The sequence below is a fragment of the Magallana gigas genome, chromosome 7 (assembly GCF_963853765.1).
Source record: "Magallana gigas chromosome 7, xbMagGiga1.1, whole genome shotgun sequence".
Taxonomy (NCBI): Eukaryota; Metazoa; Mollusca; class Bivalvia; order Ostreida; family Ostreidae; genus Magallana; species Magallana gigas.
The window spans coordinates 31,671,431-31,694,590 of NC_088859.1; the positions used below are offsets into that span (position 1 = coordinate 31,671,431).

At 32.9% G+C, this 23,160-nt stretch overlaps 2 protein-coding genes across 20 annotated transcripts in view; one reads left to right on the plus strand and one right to left on the minus strand.

The window, feature by feature from the left end:
* Positions 1-45: 45 nt before the first annotated feature.
* LOC105318380 (protein EFR3 homolog B) lies at positions 46-14,100 on the minus strand. Of its 9 annotated transcripts, none has more exons than XM_066065993.1 (25): positions 13,971-14,100; positions 13,664-13,743; positions 13,289-13,416; positions 12,148-12,298; positions 11,895-12,016; positions 11,641-11,778; positions 11,186-11,317; positions 10,777-10,855; positions 10,563-10,574; positions 7,198-7,333; positions 6,860-6,988; positions 6,630-6,726; positions 6,487-6,535; positions 6,213-6,385; positions 5,999-6,077; positions 5,718-5,879; positions 5,422-5,547; positions 5,099-5,175; positions 4,570-4,584; positions 3,398-3,525; positions 3,281-3,295; positions 2,380-2,465; positions 1,584-1,629; positions 828-937; positions 46-571 (listed from the first exon to the last, which is right to left on the minus strand). In XM_066065993.1, the coding sequence occupies exons 1-25, from the start codon at positions 13,975-13,977 to the stop codon at positions 437-439; spliced, it is 2,412 nt and encodes an 803-aa protein (XP_065922065.1). In that variant the 5' UTR covers positions 13,978-14,100; the 3' UTR covers positions 46-436. The 9 variants fall into 9 exon arrangements, with proteins under 9 accessions (XP_065922065.1, XP_011413745.3, XP_011413748.3 ...); XM_011415443.4 differs by having other exon boundaries at positions 3,392-3,525; XM_011415446.4 differs by lacking the exon at positions 10,563-10,574 and having other exon boundaries at positions 3,392-3,525.
* Positions 14,101-16,177: 2,077 nt separating this feature from the next.
* LOC105318381 (otoferlin) overlaps positions 16,178-23,160 on the plus strand; it is an 84,805-nt gene continuing 77,822 nt past the window's right edge. For 10 of the 11 annotated variants that reach the window (XM_066067730.1, XM_066067737.1, XM_066067731.1 and 7 more), the window contains exons 1-2: positions 20,599-21,026; positions 21,190-21,283. In XM_066067730.1, the coding sequence (XP_065923802.1) occupies positions 21,205-21,283 (79 nt within the window). In that variant the 5' untranslated portion in view covers positions 20,599-21,026; positions 21,190-21,204. The other variant, XM_066067729.1, reaches the window with a different exon arrangement.

The window sequence follows — 23,160 nt, forward strand, 5'->3', positions numbered from 1 at the left end:
CATGTACCATCGTAGTGGTACATTTTTCAAAATAAAAGAAAATCATTCATGTTTTACTTTCTTTATTATTATTGTTTGTTCAAACCAGGGCAATAATTAACAAAAGACAAATTTCCTCATAAATAAATAACACCAATCACATAATACCCTTGAATGACTATTACATGTATTGCACGGGACGCCAGTTTAAAAGTTTTAAAAATCTATATTGTAAATTAATAAACACTGACTAATAGAATAAAATAAAATCATACTGGAAATACTGGATGAAACTGGACTGCCATGGTTATAAACTATTATTTATTTCTGTATGTATGTGAATGAAATAATGTAATTCACAAAACCTTGTAAGACATGTACCAAACTTATTGAATTCTGTATATTGCAATATTAAATGTATTTGTATTCTCTAGGTCAAGTTTTTTTCATAAATAAATTAGTACACATATAAACTAGGGAACTGCATTTCAAAGACAGGTACAGTGTTTTGGCCTTCTTTTGTTGTGTGGTCTGGACTGGAAGGGGGACTCATCTCTAGGATCTCATATAACTTGTCATGGAAGCAATTAGACTGAAAACAAAAGAAATCCCATGTATTATAAATCACAAAATTAAAAAAATTCCAAAATTTCCAGAGATGATTTTTTGGGGGAAAGAAATTACCATGAAAATAAAAGTGGGATTTTACGAGAGAGAGAGAGAGAGAGAGAGGGAGAGAGAGAGAGAGAGAGAGAGAGAGAGAGAGAAATTCGCAATATTAATCAAAATCTGACTAGGAAGTTATTCTTATAATTTAGAAAGCTTACAAAACACAATGAATTTCTTACCTTGGCTTCGGCTCTTGCAACAATCTCCTCGAAAGGTGCATTCTGGAATGTCTCAAATATTTCTTGTCGTTTCTTGGCCTCCTCTTCTCGCTTCACAGACTGGTCTTCAGCTTCAAGAAAATAAACATGAAAATGTAGAAAGCAACACAGTGAACACATACATCATATTGACATATTACCAGGTAAATAATTGTCAATAAACCTCTTCTTGTTTAAAGGGTAACAAAATACTGTGTGTTATACATTTAATAGATGCAAGAAGAAAATTATACAGTATACTTTGAAGTCCTTTTGGTGAAAATATACTGTCTACAGGGAAATATGCCCCCCCCCCCCCCCCCCCCCCCCCCCGCCATATTTTATTTTTGCTTCGTTGTCAGTGGGCAATTTTAGGACTGGGCGAATTTTAATGTCTCATATTATCTCTCTTTAGGTACAACTGTGTCTGGGCAAATGGGCAAAACTGTTTGCAAGTGTAGACAATGAAAATTACATGGTGAGAAAATAACCCTGTAATGGCCTGTATGCAGTATATATTCTAAAACTGACTCAAGTTTAAAAAAAAAAAATTCCAATGATGGTGGAATGAACAGCTATTATACTAGTATCTAACAGAGTAACAAGCAAAAAATACAAATTGACTGTTACATGATCAATCTGTTACATAATTTATAACCCACAATATGTCACATAAGAGTAGCTCTAGTTATCGGTAGTTTTTTTCTTTATACTACAGAAAAAGAGGAGTTTTCATACCTAACATTTTCTTTAAGGATTCAACTGTAATCTCTTCTACTTTTTTCTGAAAAAAAAAAATCAAATACTATGATGCACATACCTCCTATAAGTCTTATTTACAATAATGCAAAAAAGGAGAAAACGATAGTACTCTTTTTCATTGGACATTCATAATATGCATCAGAGCAGTGATGCAAAATGTATTGTACAATTAGTATATTAAATTAAAATTATAAAACACGAAATTTCCAATATGACTTTCATCAATGTACACATTGATATCCATCAGACACTCCTGGAGAGGGACATTGAATTACCCTCCACATAACTTACTTGTCACATGTACAGAAAGTGAATACCCTATACAGCAAAACTCGTTTACTCGTTTCGTCCATTACTTCTTCAAAAATCAGAGGACCTTGCTAAGAAATTAGGAGATCACAGATTTAAAGCGAATACAGGGTGGCTGGATCACTTTAAAACTTGTCACGGGATCGTGTGCCGAGCTATAACTGGTTAGAGTGCAGTCGTAGATCCCAAAATCGATTAGATATTACGAACAATATTGTTGAATTGAACAATCACATAAATAATGTAAAATAATGTATTGACTATTTCTTTTTACTGACGATGGTTTCTATTAACGTACAATAGTTTGAAGAATTAAGCTATAACGAAGTTTTTTCTGTTTTCCCCTGAAATTCGCTATAAACAAGTTATGCTGTACAATGCACAATACTCTTCTGGAATTGGATGACTTTACTTCAAACATTGCTGTGAATAAGACATTTAAATTAATGAAACAGTCACTCACTCTAGCCAGCAGCGGTGAGCTTTCAATACTGTCCAGTTCAATATTAATGGAACCAATGTCACTCATACTGTTAACCATGCCAGAATCTAAAATTTAAATATGTTAATATTCAATGTTATAATGCAATGTAAGATCATTTGTTCCCAGTATATTACTGTAAATATGGATATATATACCTATGTTTCATAATTAACATATCAATGATTGTGATATACAAAATGTTTAGGTAACGAGAGTGAATTTAAGTCATTCCGTCTCCCACATTTAAAATTGCTAATCATCTCTGATAATTTAATTTCCATGTTTAATTTAATTTACAGAACAGAAAATAAATATTATTGCAAAGAATTAACACTTAATCAAGTCAATCCAACAGTCTTGTCATTAAATCACATATTCGCTCTCAGAGTTTAAAATTATCAGAATAAGCAATTACTGGTACGGTAATTCAAAGGATGATCATATGTTTTGTACAATGTTGCAGCAAGTACTAGTATATATGTGAAAGCAATATGTGTTTAAATTTCATTCTAAACATACTTCATGACAGCATCTATAATAACAGATTATAGCATCACAGTTTTCTTAAAGTTAGTATCATATGACCAACTCAAGTCAGTTATTGCTCTCAAGAGACAAAGAAAATGTTAGCATAACAACATGTCACTTCATTTTTTAATTTCATCCAACAAAGAAATGATTTAAATCACACCAGTCAATTAGAATAACTAAACAGGGTAACAAAAGAATCATAAAGAATTTTAAGTTTCAGATAGCAACTAAAAATAATACGATATAATAGAATACACAGAATTAGCCTGGTTATTGCATTAACACGTGAATGTGTTATCTGGCACAAGAAATGTGCTGATATGGTGCATTTTTTGGGGGGTTATTTTACCGTGTATCATGATACCTGTGAAGAAAAAAATAGCAGAAGATTTTAAAGTACAGATATTTCAGCTGTGACCCTAAACAATGACAAGAGGGAGCAGAGTTGTTGTGAATTTACCCATACTGCTATGGGGTCTCTGGGCCAGGGGTGCACTGAGACGAGAGGCATCATGTCCGCACTCCGTCAGGATGTCCTGTAATGCTGTCTGGTCAAATAACCATTTCTCCTCTACTTTATCCTCCTTTGGATAGCTGTTGCACATGCAAAATAATTTAAGAAACTGACCAACATTTTTCAAAACAAATCATACTATTTGGTTAAAGAGTTTAATTAAATTCTTGTGAGTCTATACACATTTAAAGTTAGGATGATTAGCAATAATATTTTCAAGCAAAATCTGTATATACTAGTGCTATTAAGAGGCACTGGTAGTCGTGTTTTTAGATATAAAGAAAGCCTTTGAAAGAGAGCAAACATCTCTATAATAGATAAAGTGACATCTTTGTTAAATTCTATTTCAATGCACAATGATGGTTCACAGTTTTCACTTCCAGTCATTTTTAATTATGTCAGTGGTCCATTGACACATGCAAAAAAATCTTTCCTTCCAACAAGAACAAACAGAAAATTTAATAAAATGCATGCTATTCTTCCTCGGCTGTCTTACTTGCATAATATTCCTCTATCACATCAAAAAAATTAAAAGACTGACATATGTTGTACATTAATGGATGTAATTTGATAACTTGGGCATACTGCCAATCAGTTTAAACAAGGAAAAAATACACTCATAACACAAAGAACAAACAAGTTTCTTGATGCATGAACAATACTAGTATTTGTTGATATACGGTAATTCTTAATGCAAATGCCATCAATAAATGCAGGTTGTACACACATGTAAAAGAATATTCATGCTTAATACTGGATACAAGTAGTTATTGATTGCTGGCTCTGACAAGTAACGGGTATATTGTTAGCTCTAGTGAAAAAATTCTTCCATACTGATACAACAGTTAAACAATTCTTTAGCATGATATCTGATATGCAGTCAAATCACTATACCCAGAATAAGTCTGAATACATGTGTATGCATCAAATTACAGCCATATCATCATCTAAAGAGATTCCAAATTTAAGAATTCTCGCATTGAAAGTTAGTGTTCTGAATTGAAAAATTAAATGTTAACAGATGTTAAACAGTTGTTGTGTATCTCTGTAATTTTGCATTCCAAATTAAGGGAGAAGATAACAATGTGGGTTAGTACAATGTAATGGAAATGAATGGTACTTACTCTTCATCTTTAACACTGTTAAATTTTGGAATGTGAATTAATGCTCAAGCAAAATTCAAAGAAACATGCAAATCAAGAGTGTGTTACATGTATTCAAGCCTTAACGGTACATGTATTTTCAAATCATTTTTTTTAATCTATGGAATACATGTATTGCAATTTTTTTCTTAGATAAATGGAATAAAAATTTTAAGTACCGGGTATTTGAAAATGAAAACAGAAATAAACATTAAATTTTTAAAATGATACAAAAGTACACTCTGGTAGATTAAAGAAACATCAAAATGGATTTAAATGCAGGTTCTCAATTCCCTGTCATGTACAAGAATAATCTATGTTTTATAGAATCCAAAATACTTAAATTTATCAGTAAAATCAATTTTTAAGAGCAATCATGTCTTGCAGCTTGACTGTAACAATAGATGAGAATACACCAGAGCAAACTGAACTACATATGTATTATATACTCCAGTGTGAAAAACTGTGAGAAACTCCACTCATGAATGTAAAATGTTACCGGTAATCCTACCTAGAATCTCTGTTAGATCGATTGAAAGCAAACTCTGGTAACAAATGACAAGCCTCTTTCCTCCTCAGCTCAAATAACTATATAAAATATTGAAAACAAGTTAAGTTCTATTATAGCTCTCTGTGCAACAACCTAAGATCACTCTGAAATTTCAAATAACAATTTTTTATCATGATATTTAACAAAGTAAAATTTTAAATTGATTATGTAATGGTAACAAGACCAATAAACAAGGAATGAGATTTTAATTAACAGATTAATTAAAGGTTAAGAGTGATGTTTTTTCTGAGATATACACTGTAAAGCCATTTGGGAAGACTCACGTCAGAGAGATACTGGACTAGAGGGGACATGTTGGTAATCTGGGCTAAAACATTCAGATATGCTGCCACAATGGCATGGTTACAACACTTGTGTGTCTTTGGCAGAGTGGACTCTATCGTCATACTCTGTAATGGAAAAATACAATAAATTTTATGTTTGATAGCTTTTTAATTCTAATAACATCATATCATAGTATCTGCTGTTATAATAACAGCAAAATCTACCGTACTAGTATCATTAATGTAATATTCTTTTAACCAGAAGTCCTAAAAGTACCGTAAGTAATATAATGAACCTGAATATCAAGAGCCAATCGAATGAGTTCTACTAAAATATCGTCTCCTCCCATTTCAATGGTTATCAGACACATTGTGCAGAAGATCGCTTCAAAATTGTCTGCTTTGTTTGATTCCATCTGCAGGTTTTCTAAAATGTGCCAATAAAATTGGATTCCATTCTACAAAACAATATTAATACATAAACAGAGGTTTTCAATTAACACCATATTTCTGAAATTTAACAAATTTAATCATTCCTGCAGCCATTAAAAAAAAAAAACAATGATTAATTTTTTACCTTTTTCATGAACAGACTGTCTTGTCTGGGAACCTTATCCACGGTAAGGTCTAGTTCTGAGACAACATCTTTGGGAATACTGTGAGAAAAAACCCAGAGATTTAATGAAATTCCCAAATCATGATTCATGTTAAAAAAAGAAGACACACTTCTCTGGCAAATATCAAATCTTGATTAACACTAAATAAATGTCAATCTATGAAATAAATTGTACCTGACAGTTTTGAGCTTGCTGGCATTGTCATGTCTGTCTAGGAGCGTGTGTAAAATCTCTTGGACCACTACTCTCAATCCTGGGTCATCCAACAGGGAAATCCGTAGCAGAGGATGCAAGAACTCGGGAGGAAATGCGTTGTTCATTATCACAGTCTTGTATTTTGTGGCAACCTTTCAGTAGAAAGAAGACATTCATCAATGCATCCAGCCTGCATTTAGCCAAAATAGAAGGAAGATCACTGTATTTATGTGACTAAAAACATTATGTATACCTTTAGTAATGTTTTAAGAAGCATAGTTTGAAGATAGTTGTCCATGAATCTGTAAAGGGAGAAAACTCATATTAACCGCCCATATTACAGTGTTTTGAAAAAATTTTGTTGCTTACCTAAAGTGACTGTTAAAGTAACCTTACCCCATTTCTTCACTGTGGCTAAACTGAGGAAATTTCCCCATGATAAACATCATGATTTCTATTTTCTGGTAATCTGGTAAATTGTTGGCAAATTCACCTGTAAAAAAGGGTAAAAATTGACTAAACCTAAACACCACACATCAAAATTTCTACAAAATCTACACAATTCAGAAAAATTTCTTAAGTATTAAACTCAAGGCATTTATAAAGAAAACACATTTACGACATACCTATGGTGTTAATGATGGCCTCTTCAAACTTTTTTTCCATGTTTCGTTTCTCCCCCTCAGGACTCTTGTTGTCCACAGATGTTTTCAGGTGTCTCAGAAGTGTATTAAACACATCCAGGACAGAGGGTCCTGTGACAAACAAACAAAGAATTCAGGCTCTTGTTTAAACAACACTGAGGTATAAATTTAATTTTTCAATTAACTGGCACACGTAAGGACTCAAGAAAACAGACAAGTGACATCATATATCAAAATGCATTGCACTCTCTGATAAATAACATGGAAATGCTATAATGAGTGTTTACTGATGATTAATATATTTTTATATATTTCCCTACCTATGGATCCTCCGGCTGAGATGAGAACAGACTCATACAGAACCTCAATGATACTGGCCTTGATACTGGGGTCACTGTTGGTATGTGTGTCCAGGTGAGACATCAGCATCTGTATGACCAGGTAGCCATATTGTTGCTGAAACATAAATAAGACAAACAATCAATTTCACATATTCAGCTTTTTCATTGACAATCTTCTCAAGTCTTCTCAATCTCAATTTTCGGTTTGATATTTGGCAAACATAACGGATGATATAGTAATGCTGAGAAAAGATGACCATGGTAAATTATGGCAGCTGGTTTATACCATTATTTTTACTATAAAACAAAATCCCATATTCATAAACAACAGTATTTATAAGTAATTTCAATCAACAGTCATGCAAAGATGCAGATATTTTGACAGGTCAGAGGCTAAGAGAATGTTGTAATACACTTGGAATTCTTGTGTCAAGTTGAGCTCTTCGAGCTTTAAACTTTGAGAAGAGAGACAAACTTTAAGCAATGGTCAAACAGTTTGTTAACAAGTTTATTGACTGGTAGATGCTAAGAGTTTAATAAAGTGCATGTATAATCACGATGTTTCAGAAATAGACAGAATATTATTTACATTGATCTGATCTTTTTCATTTCCATTTGAAATTCATTGTTAATATTCAATTAAAACATTAAGTTTACAATGATCTTTTCCTTTTTAAAACCAAATTGAATAGCATGTGAGTATGAAATAGCCTAGAAAATGCATAGCTTGTAGGTTATCAAACCTTCAAATGTTCACTTAGCTTACAAAGAAAACTTGTTAAATATGGCAATTGTAACACACCAGATATATCAAACAAAGAAATGGTATTTTAATTTGCATCATCACCGCTGCAAGATCGGTTTGTCCGGTGTGGGACAGCGGTGTGAGATATTTCTGCCCTTACACTATGTATTACAATGCCACTGTAAAACATACACAAACATTGTCTGCTGTAGAGAATTGATGGAATGTGCTGATCCATGAAGCAATTGTTTTGCTTAATTAATTACAATTTGACAAAATTGTTGTATGCTCTCTTCTTGACTTGCACTATATTAGCACACAAAGGATAAACCGTAAGTTAATATTTGAAAGGCATAACAGAAAGTTGTCAGAAATCATTTTCTAATGTAAAAGAATGCAAAATAATAATCATTTATTTTCTACAACTGTCGGATAGTGAAATTCCACCGTGGAGCCAAGATTCACGATCTAGGAGGAGCAGAAGTCTTGTCCTAAACCACAAATCTTGTCCCCTCTGTGAAATTTCATCATCCCACACTCATGATAATGAATGATTTTATTAGTCCGTTTATTTTCATCTTAGAAATTTACCAAATGATTGCATTTAATCCTCTTTAGCAGTGACTATGGAAATTCTCAAGATAATACAGAGATGCAAGCTGATATTTATTAAATCTCCCTTTAAAAACTATTCATCTGTAACGCATTCTTACATGGGGACAACTGGGAATTTTTTATGCTTAAAATAATGGTACATGTACCGTGGTATTTGAATATTAGATGTTGTTTAACAGTTTTTCGTTGTACAAGTATTGTTATTAATAACAGAAAAAAATGTAAACAAAATCAAAGGATGACCCATCTAATGCAACCAATGTTTCAATTCATGCAGAACAATTTTAAATTTGAGTCACCATTTGAAAATTATTTTTCAAAGTTTTTATAAACAGTCAATATTAATAATTGAAGTTAAAAGTAAAATTCCTTAAAAAAAATTATCAACAATAAATGTTTAAGAAACATATAAGCCCCAATAAGGAATAGTAGGAAAGGTCAACTTTTTTGTAAAAGTAGCAAATGGTTCAATGGCTCAAGATATTGAATGGACAACATCTTCCTATTTCCAGAGTAGTTTGACCTTTGACCTCATGACCTCGAAATCAATAGAGAACATCTATACTTTACAGGGCACTAGTGTACCTAAATTAGTTTCTGTCAGGCAAAAGGTTCTCATGGTATAACTTTCAAATATCATAAGAACCCTTTTTTGTCAGTATCTTCTATGTCCAGAGCAGTTTGACCTTTGACCTTTCAATGACAATAAAGTCATCCATGTTAGTGTAATGAGTACCTGTGTACCATGTATGCCATCTGTCAAGCAAATGGTTCTCAAGGTAATGGCTTCCAAGTCTACTTCACTTAATCTACCAGTTAATGTTCATTGTAGTTTGACCCTTGACCTTTGAACTTTCAAAATCATAAGGAGTCACCTAAACATTACAGATTACTCTGTCCTAAGTTTGATGTCTGTTAAACAAAGAACTCTTGAGGTACTGGTCGAACAACACTTTGTTTATAATATTGTCAATGTACTAAGTAGTTTGACAAACATTGACATAGTGTCCTCCAGGTCTATTTCTTTAATAAGAAGTACAAGTGCAACAAGTTTATAGTCTTCAGAAATCAAAACACTTAAGCTACCATTTGACATACCCACTGACCAACTGGTGCAAAGCAGTATGCTTCCTTTGAAAAGGGGGAGGGGCATAAAAAATTACAAAATATAAGAAAAAGATACCTTGTTTTTCTGTAAATTTCAAAATCATTAAACATGTTTATTTAATTTGATTTCATTTGTCAAAATAATTTTGCATTACACCCTTCCTGAGAATGCATCTATAGACTGATATGTTCTACGATGCGAGCTTATTTTCCTTCAATATACATTTACTAATCTACAGTTACTGTACTTATATATCCATGCACACTCCCAGGCAAAAGGCCTATAGGCCATAATATTTCAACATCTTTAAGTAAACATGTACTTTTTCATGAATAAATACTGCAGTATTGAATTTTTAACCTTTTCTAATATAAAGCCAATTATAATTCATTACTATTTTGGATTATGAATATATATTCTATGGATGCAATAAGCTCATCTCTGTTTTGTTAATATCACAATTTTCAATTTTTTGTTTATTTCACTTTTGTGACATTATTTGCATGCATTAAATTGAAAAGAAATAAAAACATTTCATTTTCTTGTGAGTTTGAAGACAAAAAATGAATAATACTGGTATATATTAGATCACAGCCCTGAAATTGATATATTATACAAATGTATTCATAGAAAGTGCAAAAAAAGTGAGAAATTTCTTTTTATCAACAATCTGTTCTCAGTGATAGTTATCAATGAATAATATACATAACATTCACAGAAATTTTTTTACATCCCATTATAAGTCTATGTCTAGAAAAAGAAACATTGCATAAAGCTCACAAATATCTACCACAAGGCAAGTAAAGATAGGTTTTCAGGGGTTATTAGTTGTCATGCCCATTCAGAAACTGTGACAAATAAAACCACATCACTTACTTTGCGTTGAATCTGTAGATGGTCATATCAAAAGAAGCACACCCAAAACTAAATTAATGCTACATCCATTCATCTTTTCATCAGTTAGTTTTATAATGTTTTTTTTTTGGTTTTGTTTCAGCAATCATTCAGTTGGAGTATGAAAAATGACAAAATGCTTGGAAGATACTTAATCTGAGGATAAAATCAAACACTGCAAACACAAGGCACTTACTTGAACCGAGTACATGATAATCTTGAAGCATTTCACAGCAAACTCGTTTGGCACCCAAAGTCTGTGGTTGTCTATATGACTGAAGAATAAAATAAATTACCAATATTTGAAGAGTAAGCTAAGATTTGCCACTTGCCAATTCTCTCCTGATTGGTATGATGATAAATATTTAAGGTTTCATTTAGACTGAAAACCAACTTTCATTTGTGACACCTATCCATCATGATTTATAAGTGGTAAATTGCATCGTGGCAACAAATTTCTGCAAAAATTCAATGTTCAATTATCAAAATACATTAAATGACTGATTTTCAGGGTTAAATATTAATCAAAATAAGGATCACTTAAACTTTGAAACATTTAGTCGCATGCAAATAAAAGATGTTTAGCAGTATCCATTTTCACTCACCACAGAACAGGTTGGAGGACAGATTTAACATTCCCATAGGAAGCTCTACACACAAGGTCCCTGAAGACCATCTCAGCAATGTATGCAGGATGTTCCTCATCTCTGGGACTCTCTGTATTCACTGACATAAACCTTAAAACGAAACGATTTATAAATGAATATCTTATTCTCATTTCTTTATTGAAAGAATACTTCAAATTAAAAAGTTTTTCTTCAAATCAATCTAAAGCACTGCCAATGATTTACTTTCAATCAAAAATTAGAATAAATAGATACCGGTAAATGTAACACACAAAATAGATCTACATGTAAGTTTAGTTTTTTGATGGTTTAAATAGCAACAGTAGAAATGAAAATGTCATCTCCATCATATTAAAAATTAATCTCTTTAAAGTTTAAGATGTGAATTTACATGCATTGCTGTGGAGTTGTTATTCTTACAGAAAAATACTTACTCAGGCGTGTGCATATTGAACAATAGTGAAGGGACAATCTTGTCCATGTGCACAGGGTCCCAGATATTGACCTGGAGGTCATCACTGACTGTCTTTCTGACCACACCCTGTAATCCTAAGAGTCCAGCACCTCTTATTCTAAAAAAAAGAAGAAGACAGTTTTGAATAGTTAAGCTATTTTCTTAAAAACCATACCTGTTCAATTTAACAAATTACCGGTAGGGCCAATACCACTGAAATCAGTCAATACATACTTTGTTCGAACATTTTCATTCCTGTCTGCATTGTGGCTCATTACACTGAACTTTGAAACAAAGAAATCATATCTTCTGTGATAAGACGGCGTATCTTCTTCAATGTTGGCAAATTTGATAAACTGAAAATAAATCAAAGTACTGAATAATATAAGTATACCAATTTCTATATAAGCTGATGTATATCAAAGGAACAAGCTGGTTAGCTGTTTTTACTACTCTTACAACATGTTTTTTTTTTCATTTTACTTACTGACTGAGTGGCAAGAATTTGAAGTTCAGCTTCCTCACATTCTAACAGTTTCTGCACCATTTTCAAAAAACTTTCCACAAAGAGATTCAAGGAGTGAGCATGACAAGCAACTAAAAGTTGATCCAGGGCATCCATAGCCACAAAAACAAACCTTGCAAATATAATATATGATTAGTATTATAATTAATGTCTCTTTGCTATGATATTAATACTCTGAAAAATATACAACTTTTATTTCAAACATCTCCACATACAATATAGAAGGTATGATAAAAAAATTGGTTGTAAAATATGATTTTAATGTTCCACTAGCTGCAATAATGTAGCCCTCTACTGTTTTTTTTTTTTTTTTTTGAGAGGGCTACAACTCCATAGGATCTCCGTAATGGTGCAAGTGCGGGAGTGATTCACTCCCGCAACGATTTCGTCTCAAATCGTATATAAATGACAATAACATCTGCATTTCTTACCTGAACTCAAACATTGTAAATGTCTATGGCATAAATTAATCCAAAAATATCAGATATAGTCCATATATCGGTTATTTTCGTGTATGTCAACAACGCAAGTTGAATTTGTCCACCATGTTTACTGGCCTTGACCGGTTTTATTTTGGGACAGCCAATGAGAATTTAGGAGCGGATCTTGAACTGAATGTAGGAATTCCCCTATTTTAAACATAATTAACGCAGTAAATATGAATTTTCCATTATATACCATTTCCTTAAATGATGTTTTAGTGATAGAACGAGGTAAGATCGATTATTTATACTGACATTCACGTTATCAAGCCCATCAAAACTCCAAGCGTAAATCCCATAAAATCACGCGAGAACTGTCATGGCTGCTGAAAAAGACGACTGGTAAACATGCTGATGTGTTTTATCTGGTTTTGATTTATATACGGTTAGTTTGTTCAATCTGAATTAAAAAATCATTTTATCCAAAGAAAGTCAAATTTAAAATCGATCTTTTCAGACCGAAGTCGGCCGCATTAAAAAATTAATTTTGCACCATTACGGAGATCCTGTGGAATTGTAGCCCTCTCCAGTAAACATCAGATATAAAAAATCGGAGAGGGCTACATTATTGCAGCTAATGTTCCACTAACAGAATATAACTTTTATAATTATAAACAAACCCTATGCGGTGTCTGCTAATGTCTCGGCTTAATCTCTGTTCCAAATACATGCCAATTCTGTCTAGTTTCTCAGATGTTGTCATGGCATAAAATGTCAATTTGTCCATGTTATTCTTTACCAAACCATCCTGTCAATAAAATTTTAGCTAGTTTAATGCAATGGAAAACAGTTGTTATTGTTATTTTCCTAACCTAATCTCATCTCACTGGTGTATATTTTGTCCTCGATTTAAATATTTAAACATTTAACTTTTCACTGTGATAGTTCATCATTTACTGTCAATGAAATAAACCAGAACACAAAGAACAAGAAGACAGCTACCTGGAATTTAACAACATAGTTTACAATTTGGAAAGTGTAATACACCCAATTACCTGCGGATTTGCCGGGAAAATGCTGTCAACCAGACGCTTGTACCTTGGAGGCCTCAGGACCTCCCAACATCCACAACACCCTGTAAATAAAAATCGTAATTTATTTTGAAAACAATCATATATATTTAACAGAAAATATTGCTTTGTTAATAAAGGTTGTTGACGCTTCGCGGTTATCGAATATTCTTAATGCAAAAATAACTGAATAAGACGAACAGACCATAGTCTGTCATAGGGACTACTACCCGCTTCATAAGGCATAATTCACTAGAATTCTTTGAAATAAAATGTTAAAATCATTATTTACCTGGCATTTTTTTATCTATTCAACTGCAGTATCCCGTGTTTGTTACAATGAGACGGAAATAACGTTATTAACATGAATTATCGAGAGAAAATTTGACAGACCCTCCATGTTGAAAAACAGCGCCACCTATGACATTAGATAACCTGTACTACTTTTTATTCTGGAATGATTTAGATCTTGCAAGGGCAATCAGATAAAACACAATTATTTTAATCGAATAGAAAAGTAAACAAAAACTTTGAGGATCCTTCTTTTGCACTTCTCGCCATTTTATATTTAAAAAAAAAATCAATAATTATGATATTTAATCCGTAATTTACAATTAATGAAAGATTTTCATTCCATGTTTACATGCGCTAGAACCAAATGTAGGTACATCACTGTCTATTATGTACGTTATTATTTTACAACACATTGATTTCGTTTTACATTTTCAAATAGTGCAGGTTTATTTTTAACACTATTTATGCTTGGGCTATTAACATTTGCCTTTTATTATAAACAATAGGAAAACATCACTGTAATAGCATGCAGATACATTCACTCAGAAATCTGTTTTCTCTTCATGAATAACAAATGTAGATAGAACATATCAGGATATTTACTTTTTACATGACAAAGAGGTATTAAATGCTTCAGGTGGTTTTTCTAATATTCAATTTTCCCCATCTCTAATTGAATTTTGTATTGGTTTTCGCCCACCAAAAAAGCTTTGTAAACAAAAAAAAAAAAAAATATTGCTCGATAAAAAGTATATTAATCTGGGTGTTGCGTGTTATTGTAGGACCGTTTCGTGAACGTAGGAATAACAAATTATTTATTGAAAGAGAAAGAAAAAAAAAAACAAATCAGCGTATTTATCCATAATTAAAGTTATGGCGGAAATACCAATAGCTAACACAATAAATATTTATTTGTCCATTATAGGGTATGTAGACTTCTTTTTGGCACCAGATTTTACTCGATGTAGTTTTTGTATAAAGTGCAAAAAGACCCAGGGCAATACCAAGAAGAAAACATATACATGTGCCACAAAGTAGTCAAATAAATTAATATATAATAAATGTTTAAAAAAAAAAGCAAGCAGGACAATATATCCTGGATCTTGACAATCTCCCTCCATATATTCAAACTTTGCCAACCTAGTTCAAATTCCGAACTCATACTAATGAGGGGTACTTGTTCCTCTATTATATACTAATACTATATGGAATGAAACTTTAAAACAGAACCAGGAATTGGGGAGAAACAGGAATGGGGGAGGGGGCCATCGTGTACAATATGTTTACAATGCGAGCTTTTAAATTTCTGTTTATGTCGTCTCACAAAAGTGGAGGGATAAAAAAGCAGAGAAATCAATCAGCATGAAAAAAATCTTTTCATGAAACTAATAGAAAATAGTATGGTCTACCGCAAAAAAAGGAGGGGCCGGGTCTCAGCCCCTCCCATCATTGCTACGTGCCTGACATCAGATCGAGGAATAGAGAACAACAAACAGCCCTAGAACAGTGTCAAAACCTACCATATAAGTAATATATTAGCAAGAAAAAATGCAATACATATAAGTTTATTATTAAGTGAAATCAAAGTATTTTTTACGCTACTATGCTCTTAATTCAGTAAAAATATTCGCTTGCCAATAAAGTGTAGAGTGCCGAATGTTTTATTTTATCAAATTTTATTTGACAAGTTAGCGAGTTGCTGTAAATAAAATGTATAATCAAAATGTGTGTATATAAATATAACCATTCAAACGTTCACGACCTTATTAAGGATCCTCGACGCCCCGTGACTTCTACTTTTTATAACAGTACGCCAGAAGATGGCGATTTTAACCCAATATGAAGCAGTTTATATCGCCAAAACTTGGTGTCTACTTGTATCTCTGTAGCGCAATGGATGTAGCTACTCTCTATCGACCTGCGGGTCTCGTGTTCGAATTCTGACTCTTGTTTTCAAGAATAGCTGTAAAATGTTGAAAAGTTTATTTTTTCTCAAAATTGATTTCCCCTGTCATTTTTAAGTTGAACTCATGAAAGAAATCCACATATTTAAGTAAATTAGAGGTGTATAACTTTTTCCAAATATGACACCGTGTGGAGGACCCTTAAATGAATTTGGGTATTGCGTATTCCGCCTGTTGCTTGAAGGCGATTCGAACACGCCTTTTTTGTGTACGACTTATCTAACGCGCGCATGACAGTTGCGCGGTAAACTTGTAAGTTTACGGAGAGAAAGTTATGCCGATGGAGCAATAAAACCCAGGCATGTCTCATTCTCACTGATGCAATGCTGGTAATTATCACGGGCTCTAAGGTTTTATCGCCATATATCAATTTTGTGTAACTTTTCGTGATTTTTAAGCGTAAACTGATTCAAGTTTTGTAATACACGGGTTGAAATTACTATACGCCCAGAAGACTGCCATGGATTTATTACATTCGGCACACCTCGGCAGATTCGTACCTCATTCGGCGCACCTCGGCCGATTCCGGTATCCTACATCAAATGAGATGAGGTACGAATCTGCCGAGGTGTGCCGAATGCATGTTCTTTGATGTAGGATACCGGAATCGGCCGAGGTGCGCCGAATGGGATTTATTACACACACTCTTCATATGATAATGCTTTTTTGTCTGTTAAAATTGGTCTGAGGTGAAAGGTGATTATGTCCATTTTTCCTTTTTAATTTTCTGATTTGTGCATATCTCTTTGCTAAAAATGGGTCTGACTGCATATCTGAAATAAAATTGCTTTCTGGTTCTATTTATGAAATTTAAAAAGAAAAAAAAAACGTAAAGAAGGTAATCATCTCTGATTATCATATTGATTTGAATTTTCCAACATCTGCTTGATCTTGAAAGCTTTCAGTCTCCATCTAACTTGCAAATTTTTGTCTCAAATTTGTAAAAGTCCTCAGAAGTTTCATGTCAAACTTAATTCTATGGTCTATTCTGTTCTTAAATTGATTTTCCATGTTAAGTGTTATCTGTATATGACTGTATACCATCAAAGTGACGTGACATTTTGCAGCAACATGTACTGTGTAACTGCTCTCTGGAATTTCAATTTTGATTTACAGAGATAGAATGAAAATTGATTGCCCATCAAAGGCTCTATAATGGTTTTCACATTTTTGCACAATAATTGAAAATTTCTGAGTACAATATGTATTTTTTGTTTAAGTGGACTGGCCTTCAAATATGTTACAGAAGTAAAATGGTCTTAATCAAAATACTAGGTATTTACATATATACAGTGGAGCCTCACTTATCCGGACACTTTTGTCCCCAGGCCAAATCGTCCGGATATGTGAAGCGTCCGGATATCTGAATTGTGATATTTACCTTTAATATTTATGGAAACATAACTCATAAATTAATTATACAATTAAATTTGATAGCCATAAGCACTACAAAAAAAGTTTAGTTTTTTTTTAAATTAACAAAACAAAATATTGTTAAAAACATTATTTAAGGTATGTTTTTTCCACAGGAAACCAAGCACTACATTCTACAAGGCAACACATGTACATGTACATAACAATCACTGTATTAAACCGATAATTTAATTACATTCGCATAACAAAGCGAAGAGAAGAAAGTCGGTGTTCCACTTTACGCTGACAAATCTTTCTCTTCAAGCTAGCGGTGATCGCAACTCTCGCTCTCTTGGTCGGTGGTGTTGACATGTTTGAAGCTGCTCAACATTTGATGATTGAAAATGGGTGAAAATCTGTATATATTCCCTTATTGATAATTGTCCAAGCTATTTTTTCATTGACAGAACTTACCCAAGCTAATTTTACGTATCCATCTTTCTATAGAGTTAATTGCACCCAAGCGATATTTACAAGTAGCGTGAACACTCATCCACGCCATGTTTGGCATAAATTATTATTACACTGTTAATTGAACACACGCTATAAAATTAATGTCGATACCCTGAACATCCCAAGCGGTCTTAATAACTATCGTAAACAGAACTCAAATTATCAAATATTTCATTTCAATTACGTTTTAAAATGAATAGGCGTACGAACGATCTAATCTTACTACGATTAATAGAATTTTAATTCAATCAATAGATGACTTTTTTAAACACAAATTAAACAATTTTCATGACATTTTAATCAAACAATAACAGTTCATAAGTTAAATGGCGACAATTAAACATGTCGCATCCATGATTATCGTAATATCCTCGGGCGAGTACATAGCGTGACACAGGTGACCCCGATTACCGGACGAAGGCATTGTTTAAAACCAGCAACCAGTGTCAGATGTTTTTACACCAATTTGCACTTGCGCATAAAAAACTTTTGTGCCCCCGAACACTTAAAGCTGCTTGGTCCGATTTTTTCGTAATTACAGTATCAAAATTTTGTTCATACAAATCATTTATCTTACAAAGTTATGGACTTTCTCCTATTTACACCAGCAGAATCAATCTCCTTTCTAAGTTAGAAATATTCAAAGTAAATAAAAATAATTTCTCTTTGGGCAAACGAAAAAACAAACCAAAATGCATCACGGGAATGTTTAGAAAAGGAAACCGCATGGTTTCGTCCCCCGAATGATTGGGGTTATCCAACCCGCATGCTTTGCATCGATTGTAAAGAAAGCAGGCTTTAGAAATATTGGCGAACAAAACGTACACATGTTTATTTGTAATTTGTCTGATCATTTGTCTGACCATTTCGACCTTTATTTAAAGCGATGTCAAATTCGTAATACAACCAAACCCGTATCGTCGTCAGGGGTGAAATTTATCATGAGGCGAAATAACGCGGTACCTTTTAATGTCGTATGTTTTGTTAGCAGATTTTGTACGTATTTTTCTTCATTGAAATTTGGCTTAATTGACTGGGTAAACAACTGCAATGTCTATTATTATACATATACTAAGCATAGCCATCGTTTAAAAGCGTGCATAAAATTTGGTATAAAATCGGACCAAGCAGCTTTAAATGTGACCGTCCGGTTAAATGAGGTAAAATTTAAAGGAAAACTGTATTATGTGGTAAAATTTGCCCGTCCGGATCCGGAACGCGGAATTCCGGATAAACGAGACAAATGATTGTGTAAAAATTCCGTTCCCAATAAAAATCGACCGGAAAGTGAAGCGTCCGGATATCTGGCGTCCGGATATCTGAGGCTCCACTGTATATATATAGCATTGCATTTTTGTATCATATGAGATCACATTTATCAAGAAATTAGTGAATTGATTACTTTATGCTATATGTTCATGTTTAATAAGATTTTGTTTTACATGAAATATAAAGTTATGAAAATATGATGAATGTTGCATTTTTTCTAGGTTAACAGTTTATGAGACTGATTATGATCAGACGACTTGACAATAGACAACTTAAAGAAAATATAGTTAAGCATTTTGAAAACTTATTCAAGTAAAAATATGCATGTTTATTGTTGCGATAAGAAAATATAAGAACATGTTGATGATGTATAGAAATATATACCATAGGATATCCCTTTTAGTAAATTACAAGAAATTAACTCTAATTTAGCCCTATCCACTGAATAATCTATATCTTGCATTAACAGTATCATGAAAGGGCACCTGACTGCTTGACTGATTAATATCGATGGAATTACTTCTAATCAAAGCGAGTCTTGGTCAATACAGATATACAGGACTATAATTCTTCTGGTGCATTAACCTATTCAGTTTAAAATATGAAACTTTAATGCACATTTGATGTCGAATTCCCTAAGGAGAGTATGTTGTACGTCTAAATCACCAGAGTATCTTTTGGAACCATATACAAAAATCCAATATGTTAGAAGACCCCGAGACTTGATAAATTCATAGAGTTTTTATTATTATTAACTCTTTGTTAGCAGAATTTACAGTGTGTCCATGTAGTTTGATACCTCTTTATTGCACTAGAGTCTTCATTGTTGTATTGCTAGGTATTGATCTATCACAGAATTGATAAGCATGATAATCCAATTGTGACAAATGAAAAGATCAGAATCAGTTTCCCAATTTACTTGTATAATGAAGCAAACAATTACAGGTAAGAGATACTGGTAATTGCAATTAATAGGTGTCCGTCACAAGTCGAGAAAATTGGTAGAGATGATAAAAAGAAAAAAATTTCACTGCCCTTGTATATTAATTTTGAAGGTTCAATTTCTGTGATCCAGATAAAAAGTCTATAGTAGTTCCTAAATGGACTTGGAATTCATAGACATCATATATTCTCTTATTGTCATACACTGATGAGCTTCTCTCTTTATAGGCAATCAACAGAGCATCAAAATATCTATTGCAGTAAAATCAATGTCAAACGTATAGTGATCTTAACAGCAAATGCGGTTTTTGATCGCTCAAGGTCTTTCAATTTTTACAACTTTCTTGGTACAAAACAGGTGAAATGATAGTTCAGCTATCCCTTTTATTAATTCTGAGTATGTATAATGATAAAGATGTAATTTATATATGTAGATGCTTCCTAATTTTGTTAATTGAGGTGTTTATTGATTCTCTGTTTTCAGGTGAGGTGCCGGAATGAATGGTCCACCTGAATATGGCTCACAGAAGGAGAGCCTCGCACTTATCCCCCAGGGACTGATGAGAGAGACCATAACAGGTCTGTGTGATACATGAGCAGTTTCGATGCCAGTGAAGTCAAAGCCAATAGTCGGCTCTCTCTCAGTATACACAGTGTTTAAATATTTAACAGTAGCAATGCAGAAGCCTCACTGTACTGTCACTGTAAACCGTGGAGTAGAGTGGATTTAAATATCCCTGTTGACGAGCTAGCCAAGTCATTGTGAAATTACTGAGAAGTCTTACCCCTAAAAAAAATTACCCCAACATGCAATGTAAAATAAATAATTCTGGATAGAAAATGTGACACAGGATTTTGACAGGCAATAGATATGTAGTGATGTGATTCGGTGAACGTATGAACTCTTTTCTCAGGTTCCATTCACTGTATTTCATCTGTAAAGCGAACCTGGGTTAAAGACTTGCCACTTTATTTGGATATTATATCTGGTGTTTTATATTGTAGCTATCAATGTAAGTATTCAACCGATAACTGTGATGGACAATATTGATGTTCATGAACATGGAAATATGTGTATTGCAAAACCAGCTATGAATAGTGGAGAGCTGCATGATATTTAAAAGAATTAGTTATAACTAAGAAGACTAATTCTTAAATGTTTGTTTTGATTGACAGTAATTCTTTCGGACCATGGCTTTGATACTGCATTTAAAATATGCGGAAAATTTGAAAGGAAAATCGGACCGGTTGGCCAAGGTTTCTTTCAGAGGTACGTATTTACCTGAAGCCATTGTTAAGAAGTTTTTAAATGGGATAAAACGTGTCCCTGGTTTGTAAATTTAGACATAATTCATGGGTGAAGGAACACCGATCACAACAGACTTTTAAAATATTTTCAGACTGTCCACTTTATATACAATAATGGAGGTGGCTAGATTATGAACTACCTGCAATTAAGTTCCTTTTGTAAAGGAATAACCTTAGGATATGAATCTATGCCCTTTTTCAAAGCTTTTGCAAACTAGAGTACTGTTACTGTATAAGAAAGTTCTTGCTTCTCCTCAATCAGCAGTATCATTTGTAGTGAATGAGATCATTCATTATAAATTTGTTACTTAATTTCCTTTCCCGGGAAGGAGTTTCCATTGAGCTGCAAGAAATAGATATATAATTGAATTACCTTCTCGTAATCCACTAAAAAAAAGGAAACTATTCTTTAGAGGAAAGACTTTCAAACCAATTTGCGTAATTACTAACATCAAACTTTAATGAATGCTGGTGTTTATTCCACGATTACAGTTAATTACTCATACTTATGTAACCTTATTTTTACCAACAATTACTGCACAATCATTCTTGCCCTAGTCTGTATTTTTGGCAGTAAAAGGTCATAAACAGTATAAGAAATCTGTACATATTATTGTACAAGTACCATATGGATGTTCTGATACTAAATGAAGCATGGAAAGTACTGATTGAATGAAGCATGGAAAGTACTAATACTGTATCATCAAGCCTAATGCGAGCAGAACAATTCGAAATCTCGTAATTTCTATCTTTGTGTAGGTTTTGGCTGTGTTTTTTTTGTTGTTTTAAATGTGTACATGTAGATGTATAATTAAGTGTATGTATGTACAATTTTAATTAGTACATGTATAAATTCCAGTAATAATAATTTTTATAAAACTCTCAGCCAGGATTGATTTGGTATGGGAGGGATGATTTTTGCAATTTCTTCATTCATCTGGGATTATTTTATCGTCAAAAAAGAATTGTTTAAAAAAAAATGATTTCCTACAATTTCATATGGTTAAATTTTGAAATGAATATAAAGCAAACATTTAAGAATTAATGGAATGAGTCTTATGTTCAGGTTTTGAGATGTTTGAAGAAAGTGTTCCTGAATGCATTCATTTACGTATACATGTACTATGGAATCATTAGAATTCATGGTGACTCAATTTTTGTGGTATTTGTGGGTAGCCCTCCCCCATGAATTTAATAATCCTCAACGAAAACAATTTTAGAGTTATCTTTGTTACTGAAACAGATAGTAACCGTATGACGCATCCACGAAATTACATCCCCGCAAATAAACAAAAAAGTCACAGTCCACAAAAATTGACCACTACGAATTTAAATGATTTCACAGTATATGTGTTGAAAAAGTTGATGATTTGAATAGTGTGTTTTTGCAAGGCTGTAATGTAGTTTATCTGTACTTAACATTCCAAGATCCCTCTGCAGTCTACTTAACGTTTGATACACCATTGTTTATGTTCTTTATGGATTTACATTGAGTACCGTAAAAAATTGGATTCTTTCCTGAGAAGTATGTAGTAAGAACGACTGTCTCCGAGGAATCCTTGTGATATAAGAATCTGCGATGTAGCAGGAAATGGAAAACACATTTTTTTTTCAGATAGGGAGGTCTCGGAAAAACCTTGAAAATCAAAGTAGAGGATTTATTATGAGATATGGAGGGGGGGGGGGGGGGTAGGAGGGGGTCAAGCTTAATGTATGCAGATTAGTAAATTGAAAATATTATCCTAAGATATTTACATGCTCTGAAGTTAATTTCCTCTTCTCCCATGAATTATGTGGTTATAGGATTGTTATTACCAGTACATGTATGGCCTATATGCA